Source organism: Stegodyphus dumicola, chromosome 2, assembly GCF_044657685.1.
Source record: "Stegodyphus dumicola isolate Sdum_Otavi_A_Nest chromosome 2, ASM4465768v1".
Lineage (NCBI taxonomy): Eukaryota > Metazoa > Arthropoda > Arachnida > Araneae > Eresidae > Stegodyphus > Stegodyphus dumicola.
In genome coordinates, this window is record NC_140769.1 from 277,494,317 (window position 1) to 277,507,707 (window position 13,391).

Below are 13,391 nucleotides of genomic sequence, written 5' to 3' on the forward strand. Positions count from 1 at the left end.
CGTTTTTATCTCCAGTGTGTGAGACTCTGTATCGGAAATTCTAAAGATATGCTCAGTTTTAAAACTATTTTGCAATATTGCTCTTGAACTGAATTTTATGGTTTAAGTGTGAAGAACGTGATATTTAATAAATAAAGGTAACAGACAAAATGTTAAAAAAAAGCTCCTTTGGACGTAGTTTAAAATCCGAAACCTTTCAATTTTTTTAGTCCAAAGGGATTTGGGTCTCGAAGGGCTATTACTTTCATTTTGGCATCTTGCGCCAGACTCCTATAAATGTCAGTTCACTTTTCAAACTGTTGCCACAAAATGTTAGTCCTGCATTATATTTGAAGAAATTAAATAATGAAAAATCTGCATAAATGTAAGCATATTTCTTGCATTGTGATAAAACAACGGTATCTAGAGCCATCCAGTTTTGAATGACGTAATCCCACTGCAAATATGGGCATCTGAAGTCCCAAATTTGAAGGGCCCGGGTTCGAATCCTGGAGACATCATGGATGTTTGTAAATATAGTGTCCATGTGGCATGGCAGTACTCTAAATATGTGGCAAAAGTCCTTTTAAGAGGTTGGGAGACCTTTGGACTCCTCCCCCCCCCAGTGTTCTTCATCAAAATTGAGGGCGGAACTGGGTGAAATCACCTGTAAGTTGCTTGATGTCAGTGACAGGTGTAGCTTTTGTTCCTTGCCAGGACGTATTTCGTAGCCTTAGGCTACGAATAGACAAGTGAGCATTAGTAACAACAACAACGGTCAGACAAGTGAGCATTAGTAACAACAACAGAACAATAAATGATTGTTTATTCTAAAATTATTTGAAATCATAGAATGTAATGTGTGAAGTTGTATCGTTATGCAAATTCTGAAAATTTTCAAAGCACAAATTTCCCATGTTCATGTAAACTATTCTTATATACAGGAAAATATATTGCTGAGGATCCATGTTCACATAGCTAACCAGGAAGCTGATGACATGTGTGGAAATGTCCACTGCATACCACATCAAAAGTTTGCTATGACATTGGTGGAGCAGGTACATTTTGCACAAATTAAATAAAAATAAATTTAAATACTGTAATTAAATTGTCAAAAAACTTTTTACCAACTGTCAAATTTGATTTTGTTAGCGTATCTGCCATAAATGTGGAGCCACATCGGAGCCTCTTCCATTTACTCAGATGGTACACTATGTGACGACATCTGCATTATGGTAAAAAATCATTTTATGCTGAATCAATGGCTGCATTTTATACTTGTTTTGTTTCTTTAACATTTGGTATGCTAAATGTTTTCTCCAGATCTGCTTTAAATTATTCATATTTGTGACATTTTATTGTATAGTGCTAAAGCCATGGAGACTCAAGTACAAGATTCAAATGGTAGATTAAACAACTCTTTTGGGAAATTTTTAAGATTGGCTGGAGATATGGGAGAAGTTCGAGAGTGCCCGGTGAGTAAAATGTTGATTCTTTTTGTGGAAGAAGGAAGTTTAAATAAAAAAGTGCATCTTTTGCTTTTTTTCACAGCAATAGAGAAAATATAATTTTTATTAACTGAATAACACATTTGTGAACTAATTTATGCTTCAACTTTAAGTCTCTAGGTAACATTTGCTGTTTAATTCTTGGGATTTAAATTTCTATGTGATGAAATTAGAAAAAATTAATTCTATGCTAATTAAATTCTATGTAATCTTTAAAGTATCTTTTGATTTCAATCATAATATTAAAAAAATTAAAACATCTTAATTTTGAAAAGCAGATGTTCTTCCATATAGTTTAGAACACACATATTATTACAAAATTAAAAAAAAAAATAAGTGTTCAATATAATAAAGTTTTGAGAAATGTGTAATAAAATAAAGCACATAAAATTAAAGAGATCAGAAATCAGTTTTCAGTTATTTTTGTTCATAATTTTCATGAATATTGAATACTGCTTTCTATAATTCTCAGTAATGCAATGAGAAATATCAACATATTAAAAAAAGTCATCTTTTCATTAACTGAAAAACTTTCATTTTAGTTTTATGCTTTTTTAAAGCTGTAGTGTAATATTTTTTATTTATTTCTTTTAGTTGGTTTTTATCTTTTATTAATATAATATTGATTTTTTATTTCAAACATGTTACTAAAACATATTATTTTCCAATTTTAACAGAGTGGATGTGGATCAAAAATTCAAGTGAAGAAAACTTTGATGAACCATCCTGAAGTTGGTAAGAAACATATTATAAAATAAAAATAGTAGGAGTACCAAAAAGTAATGCCATTTTAAATGATGGAATTTCAGTTTACTAAGCAGTCGTGCTTTGGCAAAGGGGAATAATCATTATGGACAGATGGATGAAATGTTCTGTGGTAAAACTTTCTCTATTTTCCGTTCTATACGGTATGATAAAGAAGAATGATATAAAACACCAAGAAAATCATCTTCGTCATTGCATGATCTGTGAATTTCACTAGAGTAGGAATACAGCAACCCCCACCAGAAATATTTCTGATGTATCCAATTGCATTACCCATAGGCAATGGTGGTTTGCCAAAATCCAGTCATGAAATTTCAACCTGAAGTGTTCAGAGAAACCAGAGAAGTTAGACAATGACCTGGTGGACTTAGTCATTAAAGTATCATTGTAAAAGTCGTCAGATGATCTTTTTGTAAACCTATAGTTAATTGAGAATATCTGTAGATGAAGTGTTTCAATATCACATGAACTCTCAGGTGGCAACAAAGCTAGAGATTCTCTGGGACAGTGGTGCAGCTGCATCAAGTAGCAAAATTCCATAGAAAATGAACAGCAGACTTCAAGATAGGCAGAGGTTAAAATGGGTGGCAGAAAACCTATCACCAGTCCCAGCATTTTGCCATTTCCAATTTTTTGCTCAAGAGGCAAGGAAGATAACAATTTCTTCATTGAATTATCACTGGAGATGAGAAATATGTTCTTTTTACATCCAACTAAAAAATATATGGCTTTTACGCCATCAGAAGCTATTTTCAGCACTGAAACGAGGACAACACCTGCATGAAGATTTGTTGTGTATTTAATTGAATATCACAGCCTTAATTTACTTTGAAGCAGGGCTTAATTTCTAAAATTGGAACTATTTGAACCCCATGAAAGGCCATCATAAAATGTCAGAGAGAAATAAGTGAATAAAAATACTAATAAATAAAATAAAAAATAATTCATAGTTAAAATGAAATAAAAGTACAAAGATGAATAACAATTAAAAATTAAATTAATGCATCTTAAAAATGAATGAAAAATGAAATGAAATTAAAGAAATAGGCAATTATGTAAATAAATGATAACAAGACCCTAATGTTAAAATATTTGAACAATATTCTTTAAGATCAAATAAAACAGAAATAAAATTATTTCCATTTTTGGCTTCTAATCACTTTCAAGCCTTTATGATCCAATGAGTAGATTCCATGAGTATTTCTCTTCCTAAAGAGACAGCACTTCTAAAGCGGAGGCTGTTCCTCAGCACTTGTGTTTTTCCGCATATTTTGCTTTCCGAAAGAAACCTTGGGCATTTTTTGGTAGCTAGTATCATGTCGGTCAGTTCCGGCATGATAAGACAAACATTGCATTTATAGCAGAGTCTTCTGTTTGTATTTCGATTCAGTTGAATAATGATGTACCAAAGCTCATCTTAGGACTTCAAAGGGACCACTTGGAATTAAGATTTTCGACAGAAAACTGAGAAATACCAGAGCCAGTCTCTGGCTGAGTTTAAGTTCCACTTTTAGAACATGATCAAATAATAATTGCAGATCTTTATTGTCAACAGCTTGAAGCAAACTCTTCATTAAAAGCATCCCACGTTGATCAATGAAAAAGTGTTACCCTTCTCCATAACAATACAAAACCAGTCATGGCACCAATGACTCAGCAAAGGATTCGAGAATTAAGTTGAGAAACTTTTACCTATTTGAGCCATGTTCAATAGGCATGCTTTCGATAGATTATCATCTATTTTGATTTCTAAAGGGCTTTTGTAGAAGATACTTATTTCCAAAATATTGACCATGTCAAAACATGTCTTTTGGACTTTTCCCATTCAAACCACATTTCATATGAGACTACCGAGCATTAGTTCCAAAATTGCAAATCATTATTCATAATGATGGGTTTTCTGTCTGTCATTTCAAAATGGCATTACTTTCTGGTATGATTTACTTCTTTAGATATAATGTTTTCCCCCTTCTTCCCCCAAGATATTTTGTACTGCTAAATTCTTTTTATTGCATTTAAGTAATATTTTTATATTTCATCTCTTTTCTTAATATTTTAGTAAGCATTGGTCTTATTTGGGATTCAGAGTGCCCCACTCTGCAACACATCACAGATGTCTTCCACAGCATTGGGATGTATTTATCTTTGCAAGATGTAAGAAAATATTTTTTTAATACTTACATATATAAATGAATGCTAAACAGTTTGTTTTAACAGCAATAAAAATTATGTATTTTACTGTTTCATACACCTTTAAATTCAGTTATATATATGCATTAAATTCTCTATGCAACACAAAAATATTAGAAATTTATCATAAACAATCATGTTTATTTAAGCAACCCAAATGAATACTAAATTAAACACAATCCAATACAAAATTCAATTTATGAAAAACTGGAGATTTTTGGACTAATGCTGAAAAGGAAAAGACAGTAATAATCTTAGCTCAGAGTTCATTTATGCATAAAATAAAGAGGAAAAAGTATTAAATTTAGTGAATTTGTAATGCAAAACTTAACTTTTAATGTCCTGCAAACTGCTTTATATTAAATGGGCTGTTATAAACCGGAACTATTTAAGTAAATACAATTAAGTCTTTTATTAACTAAAAATAATTTTTATTATTTTTGTGGATTGCTTACCAAAATCCACAAAGCTTTTGTTACATCTAGCATATCGCTGTCACTTATCTAGAGATTCTGTTAAGCTTCATCAGAAGCACTTTTCATAAACCAGGCAGTCTTTAGGGGCTTTGCTACCTTTATTCTATGCACGACTACAGTATAATTTATTAAAATACAATGTGTTTGTGGTTGTGGTTGGAAGTATTACAGTGTAATGAGTAATAAGATCCCAATTCCAATTGCAAAAGCTTTCATCTCACTAGATATTTTTTATTATTCTTGAGTGAAGCTTTCCTGAGTGAGTGACTTTTGCTCTAAAACTTTTGACTTCAGATAAGATTTTTAATTTATAAGGTATGCATAACATATTCTGTTTAGCATTCATTCTAAATTTTACAAAAGTGGTTATTTTATTATCTTCCTCTGTATATTAATTTTATGAAATTTTTACATTTTTTAAATATTTTATTTAAGAATGAAATTCATTTTAAATAATGAATAGGTTAAAATAAAAAAACCTTTATGTATGTAAATTTTTCAATCGGAACATTTGAGTAATAATAAAAATACATATTAAGTTTAATAATATAATATCAAAAATAAAATTTAACAATGAAAATACATATTATATTTTTATTTTATAATGCAAAGTACCACTTTTTGCCTATGGAAAATCTGTTAATTCATTAAAATTTCTTGATGTATTTTTATTAAATATTTTCTAGGAAACCTTTTAAACTTTTTAATTTTATGCAGATGTTTCATAACGTTTTCGATATTGAATGGGCCAGTGCAACTATGCTTCAATTAGTTGGTGTAGTGACATATTACGGGAAGCATTATTCAACTTTCTTCTTCCACACCAAGCTGAGAGTCTGGATTTATTTTGATGATGCAACAGTTCGAGAGGTAAATTAAATGATATATAAAACTTGTATAAAAGTATTAAGTTTTATAAAGTCATATGCAATGAAATTGTAGTATTTCATTCTAAAATGAAGATTACAATAAAAAATCCATGCATTGTTGGAATTTAAAAATTCAGGTAATAAATTTAGAAGAAACAGAAGCATTATATTAATTTATCTCATCATTCTAATTTTAAAAAAAGTGCATATAAATGTAACAAATTTGTAAAATTAGAAATGAATATATGAGTTTTGGAATAAGTCTAAAAACTAATTCAAAGTTTTGTTAGAGATGCTTAAAGTTTTTCTGATAATGCAAGAGAAAATACTGTATGTATTGTTTATGAATTCCAACACCAATTACCAATTCTGATATGTTTAATTGAAGAAAGTGAGAATTATTAGATAATTTGAATTGCATGTTTGAGATTTAACTATCCATGTACCACCTTCTAATTTGCCAAGAAAAGTCATAATGAAATTAAATAATTTTGTAATTCATATCATGAAGATATATTCCTAATTAAAGATGTACGATAAGTTAATCTCAAGTTTAAAATCAGCTGTACAGGGTGTTGAATTCAACACTATCCATTTTCAAAGTAAGATAATGCATTACAGTTGAACACTGTTACGTAAGTCAGTTTCTTGCATTTGTAAAACAGACTTCACTTCTTGAACAGTGTCTTAAAAATATTCTTTGTGTGAATCAAGACGTTGCCATCATCCATGCAAACTTACCACAATGCAATGCACATACAGCAATTAACACTTCAGTCTTGAATATGGTGAGAGTAAAAACATGAGCCAAACTTACTGAAAAAAAAATTAAGTTCACTATTACTTCAATTCAAAACGTGATTTATATTTTTAGAATATATATCAAGATCTTCAAATTCATCCTGATCAGCTTTCATTTTATCTGTTGTGTTACTGAATAGTTCTTTATATATATTATATGCATGTGAATGTAAAAAATAAATTGGGTGAAGAACACTGAAAATTTCTCATTACAGCAATGTTTAGCGTCTTGTAAAGGACAGCTGTACTATATGAAGTATATTAATTCATTACTTATAATTTTATTGCATGTAATACTATAAATTAAGCATAAACTTTGTTTACCTTAGATATAACTAATTATTAAAAAATAATAATTTATAATTTTTACATTTTGATTAATTTTAAATTTTGCGCAATTTAACTCGGAGAAATATTTTTAAAAATGTATGGTTTGATGCTAAAAACCTGCAATTATTTTCAACAGCTTTTTTTTTTTTTTTTTTTTACATCATGAATTTAAGTTAGGAAGAGTTTAAATAAACTCTGAATATTTCAGGTTGGGCCAAGTTGGGAACAAGTGGTTGAAAAATGCCAGAGGGGGCGCTTTCAACCTCTTTTATTACTATTTGCAAACCCAGTCAGCTCTAATGATTATGCAAAAAAAGGTAAGTGAGTTTATTTATTAGATATGCTAAAAAGATATGTAAAAAGAAAGTTCTTGATATATATTGGTATGATGTTCTTGATTTAAAAAGATGATTTCTTCTTTTTCTTTTCCAAAACTTTTGAATTGGTAAAATGATATTTAGACAAGCATGCATATTTTATGTGCATCTAAATATTTAAGAAAAAACAGTTTTATTATTTATATGTACAATCATCTTCTAAAATCTTTTTTTTTTTTAACTCACACTAAATATCTTGATTCATAAAGCTCCTTCTAAAAACCTTTTATTATTTTCCAGAGCATTCTGTTATAAACGTCAACAATCTGTCTGATTCCACAAGTAACTGCACCCCTTTAAACCAAAGACAAGCTGTGATAAGACAGTACTTAATGTTGCAAAATACCTACCAAGAATCCAGTTCCAAAGCTTTATATGGACCCATGAGAAATGTAGATATTCACCCTAATAATAATGCACATCAAACATATTTGCAAAATCCATATAGAATGGATCAAGGACAAGTTCCACACAGTGCCAACTATTCCGTGAATCCTGCATTATCTTACAGTAATCAAACGTGGACAATAAATGCAAAAAGCAATCAACCTCCACCAGTTTACAGTAATCTGCAATATCTAAATTCTTTACAACATAATCAAAATCAGGTAGACTTATCAAAGTTAAATGAAGTCTCATTACCAATCGTTGAGGAATTGCTATCACCTAACACAAGGACTAACATGATTCCAACTGATGCACAACAGTATGAAGCCTTGAATACATATGAAATGCAAAATAAAGATAAAAATTATTTTGATTGTGCTAAAGACAGTGACTCTGCCTTTACAGAAGATGATCCAGAAGGCAATGATATGTATATTAGCAGGAAAACTGTTGAGAATGTACTAAATCAGCAAAAGAGACAAATGTCACTGAGCCGATCGTACAGCCAAGGTTCAGTAGGCAACAGGAACAGCAGTAGTAGCTTGGAGTCTTTTGACAATCAAGCATGCAAGTTGAATGCAGTTAAAAATCCAGTTCTAGAAAATATATCCAGCAGAAGAGACTCCGGCTCTTGGAGCAGTGATCGCAACAGTTCCTCGAGCAACAATTCGGTGGAGAATCCATTCCTGACGGTTGTTGCCTCAAAAAGGTAAATTTAAAACTTCTTGAAGTTTATACATTAAATGAAATATTGCAAAAGACACTTGAGAACAAAAAAATATATAATAACTTGCATTAGTATCTAAACCATAAAAAAATACGTTAAAAAATATTAATTCCTAAGCAACTTGATTCTCTCCTAAGATTGGTTATTACTTTGATTGTTCCTTAAAATGATTTTCTTTCTTATTTCCATCGGCATTAATTAGAGATTATTCTAATAATGTAAAAATTACGAGAAACAAAATTCTTCAAATCTAGGAAATAAATATTACATGAAACGAGCATTATCGGTAGGCATTCAGAGGGTTAGCATGTATTTTATTTAATTATAATAAAAGTAGGAAGTTATTTTTCAATCAACTACAAATCGGGTAATATAGTAATGTGATTTTCAAAATTATATTGATGAAACAAACTGAACTTTTTAAATAAATATTTTAATTGTAAGTAAAATGTGACAAATTCCAATCCATTAATATTATAATACTGCAAGTCGTAGGAAAAATAATCTGTTTTTTAATGTTTAATTTATTTTAAGAAATGTTCATACAAATTTTATATTTGTCAAGATAGAAGTAAACCTATCTTGAGGATCTAACTATGCTGTGATCCCCCCCTCCCCTCCCGGCAAGGAATAAATATACAGTACAAAGTCCGAAATCCGGACATCCATTATCCGGAATGATCTAAAATCCGGACCTCAAAGCCGCAAACTTTTTTTTTTGATATGCTTTACGTATGCACATTTGATTTTTCCTTCCATAATAAAACATGTGGAGAATTCCGAATCTTAATTTCACTTAGGCGCTAAATAAAATACATCATTATGAAAAAACAATCATGTAAGCATAAATTTGTGAAATTAATAATTTGGTTTAACAGCTGAGTGTTTGTTTGGCATTACTTCTCAAACCGAAACATTCACCTATTTTATATCCTTGACCCCAACCTGGCGAGTCATTATTTATTATTTTATTATATTTTACAAATTACGATTTCATATTTTAAATTGTATGATTTCTGCATGCCATCTTACCAGATTTAAATTGATGATCTATTATCTGAAAAAATCTCATATCCGGAATCACCAAAGTCTCGACGAGTCTGGACTTTGTACTGTACTCCTTAAATCTGTTTCATTCTAATCAAGATTCTTAAATTATATTGAAATATTCCTTGCTTCTATATCCAGGATCGGTGCTAGAGTTTTTGCCACTTTCTGAAATTCTGCCGCCTGGTTCTGTCCTAAATTGTAAATATTTTGCCTTCTGTTTCAATTCTCTTATTTTGTTATTGTATTTGAATTTTATTATGAATATGCATAATCACCATAGCAAACAGCAACAGCAAATGTCAACACAATCTGCCCTTATCTGGCCATGTAAATGCTCTTGTTTTACATCTCAACAAACTCCCGAGGCAGCCTCTTGTGACACCAGAGAGGTGTTTCTGGTTAGTGGTGAGCACAGGACACATGCCTGTTTACCCCTGTTAAACATCAGGCCTCTCCATCGTCCGTCACCAACGAACTAACCCCTAAATTTTGCTGCCTGGGTCACACCAGCCCTGACGATATATATGACACTGCATTGCAAAAGTAAAGTGGAAAAGCTGAACTTAAAATTACATGACAGAGGAGCAAATTTAAGCTTTCCTCTAAAAATATGTACTAATTTTAATATGAGGTTTATTTGTTTTTAGGTTACTACTTGGCTTGAACAAGAAGGGTCAGGTTCCTGATTATTCAAACACAAATACTTCAGATCATGGATACGATTCATACTCTGTGTCCAGTTCTGACAGTTATCCCTCAGTAAACGGCTCTCCTGTAAAGCTCGACCCGAGATTAACGCAAATACCAGAAGATTGGCAGCCCGAAGATGATAATGATTTAGATCAGAAATTAAAACTTGTTACTGAAGCTCCTTCAGGTAAGATATAAAGAACTAAAGAAACAACAAGAATTATCTATAATAATAATAATAAATATCCATTTAAAAATTAAGTTACATGATTATTCGTAAAAACCTGCATTCATATTATATAACTATTTCATCTTGAACTTTTGTAAAATACACAGTGGATTCTCCTTATTTTCCCAGGTCCTCCCAACTGTGATAAACTGTGTGCTGAAGCAGATCTTCTTTTAGCAAAATCACATGAAAAAGAAAAAGATGGAGATCTAGTTATGGCTGCATTACTTAGCGACTCTGCTGCTGGTATGTACAGAATTTGGTTTAAAAAATATAAGCAACAATCATAATTAAATGCACATTTGAGATTTACATGCCATTTTAAGAATTTTTCTAAAGTTTTGTAATATTCTTAAAATGAACTTCATCTTGCTATGCAAAAAAGGCATAAAAATGCATTTCTAATACACTACAAGGTATATTATTAACCCTCTCACTGCATACTTTTTTAAATCAAAGTATGTTCAAAAATTGCATATTTTATTACATATTTCAAATCTACATATAATTTAGTAAAAATTTATTTATTAGTAAAAATTTTAGAGTATTTTAAGAGTTAAAATATACAAAAATTTTTTGTAAAAGTTTTTTTTTAATGTAGAATAAGATTATAGAAAAAGGTTGTCAGAATACTGAAATTTAAGAATAATGATATAAAAGGAAAATTTTGGAAATTAATATTGATTAAATTATGATTTATTTTATAAAATACAAAGGTAAAACATGTATACTAATGAAAATATTTGCATATCAAGTTTGCTCCACTGTCAAACGTTTTCAATAGAAAATGAATATTCAGATTCATCACTATCTGAAGAGGAATCAGACATTCTCATCAGTTTCATTATAACTATCTTCAATATACTTGAAATCAGAGTCAGATATCATCAGGAATACAGGTTATTATCACTCGCGAAATGCCTCCTGCCAGACATCTTTGAGCTCTGAAAAGCGCGTGTAAAATGCTACATGACGTATTCTTGTATATTTGGCATAATATTATATGAATATTATAATATGAAATAAGCATAATATTATAATATGAAATATTGACAACTAACGCCATCTGTTAGCCCACATCTAAATAAACAATTAAACATCTCAGAAAAGCTGAAAGGAAACTTTGAATGGAGAAAGAGTGGGTTGCACAGTTAAACAGAGGGCAAAAATTCATCCCCGTGGAAATCGCGGGTTGCACAAATTTTGCTACTTTTACGTTGCCCGTGGAAATCGCGGGTTGCACAAATTTTGCTACTTTTACGTTGCCCGTGGAAATCGCGGGATGCACAGCGAGAGGATTAAAACATTTTCTTAGAGCTATGTGAAAGATATAAATATATGGAATTCCTTATAAAAGGCACATTTTAATTAACTATTTTAAAATATTCTAGGCCCACCGGTGGCTGAGCGGTAAAGTCGCTGAACACTGGTAGTTCGGTCCGAGGTTCGAATCCCGCGAACGGGCTGGCTGCATGGGCGTTTTTGTGGTTTTCCCCATGTGTAACGTGTATACGAGCCAGTTTCCCTTAGAAAGTCCTCCCTCCCCTTAGGCAGATAGCCCTCGAGGCTTTGCCATAATCACACACACACATTAAAATATTCTAAATTAGAAGATTTAGATCCAAAATTAGCAAGATAATTTATTTTTTTTAATTATTCTTTAAATAGTTTTAGTAAAATAATGCATATTCTTTGTAGGATATGCATTTTTAGATTAAGACTAACATTTATCCGATTGCATTAAGGGGTGTTGGAACCCCAAAATCTTAAAAAAATTTTGATTTCGGATTTGCACGTTTTCAAATTCTCTACACTTTTATCTTTCTAAAAATACGATTCATTAATCTCTATGAAAATTAGAACAGTAAAAAATCTAGTTTTAATTTGTCATCGACTGCTTTGATCAACGAGGATTTTTACATAAAAACACGTTTTTGTCCAAACGTAATTTTTTTATTCTCGATGTACCTTTTTCTCAGGAACTACTGCTCATCGGTATCTAAAATTTGCATGGCTTATTTATTAGGTTTCCTAATATTTACTGAAATGAGCTTTTTGTTATAAGCCCACCAGCGGCCGAGCGGTAAAATTGCCGAACACTGGTAGTTCGGTCCAAGGTTCGAATCCCGCGAACCGGCTGGCTGCATGGGCGTTTTCGTGGTTTTCCCCCATGTGTAACATGTATACGAGCCAGTTTCCCTTAGAATGTCCTCCACAAAGGCATTCGTTCCCTTAGGCAGATAGCCCTTGAGGCTTTGCCATAATACACACACACACTTTTTGTGATAAACTTGGAAAGAAAATTTTTTAAAAAATTTTTTGTGGAAGATAAAAGGTGATATTTTGTGTAAGATATTCTGTAAATTACTCTAAAATTCAAAATGTTTCAAAAGCTCATTTCAGTATAATCTGATAGGTATACTTTAAATACACAAAAAATTTCAAGCGTGTGTATACAGCAAATTTTGAGGAAAGGTACATCGAAAATGGCCAATTTAACATTGTCGGTATAGGGGTTGCTAATAGCCCTTAAATACTGTGCTGAATATTAGAAAAAAAATTTTGTACAAATTCATAGATATTCCACAGCATTAATGATGAATAATATATTTGATTAAAAAATTAAAAATGTTTATGCATGTTTTCAGAGCAAGGTGTTATATATTTACATAAGTGAAAATGAATTATTTAACTATCTGTTCTCTTGTTGGAGAATGGATTAATGATATTAGATTTAAGAAATTACCACTATTCATGGCTAAGTAAATATATATATTTTGGACTGAATCATACTGTTAAAGTTTTAATAGGTACTTATTCATTCAATACTACTGATATTTTAGGAAATTTTCCTACTAATATATTTTTACCATTGCTTAAACTCACATTTGTCCTAACTATCATTCTGTACCAGTGATGGCAAACCTATGGCACGCGGAGCCTTATCAGAAGGCATGCGACTATAATATTACTTCCTTAACCCTTTGCGGCACAGTGTATCCGTTCTGGACAG

At 30.9% G+C, this 13,391-nt stretch overlaps 1 protein-coding gene across 3 annotated transcripts in view; it reads left to right on the top strand.

Moving 5' to 3' along the window:
* LOC118186043 (uncharacterized) overlaps nt 1-13,391 on the top strand; it is a 110,368-nt gene that overhangs the window by 88,634 nt on the left and 8,343 nt on the right. For all 3 annotated transcript variants that reach the window (XM_035356028.2, XM_085812193.1, XM_085812194.1), the window contains exons 5-14: nt 924-1,037; nt 1,132-1,214; nt 1,346-1,454; nt 2,165-2,222; nt 4,312-4,406; nt 5,636-5,788; nt 7,127-7,235; nt 7,536-8,391; nt 10,107-10,336; nt 10,508-10,624. In XM_035356028.2, the coding sequence (XP_035211919.2) occupies nt 924-1,037; nt 1,132-1,214; nt 1,346-1,454; nt 2,165-2,222; nt 4,312-4,406; nt 5,636-5,788; nt 7,127-7,235; nt 7,536-8,391; nt 10,107-10,336; nt 10,508-10,624 (1,924 nt within the window). The remainder of the gene's footprint in view (nt 1-923; nt 1,038-1,131; nt 1,215-1,345; nt 1,455-2,164; nt 2,223-4,311; nt 4,407-5,635; nt 5,789-7,126; nt 7,236-7,535; nt 8,392-10,106; nt 10,337-10,507; nt 10,625-13,391) is intronic.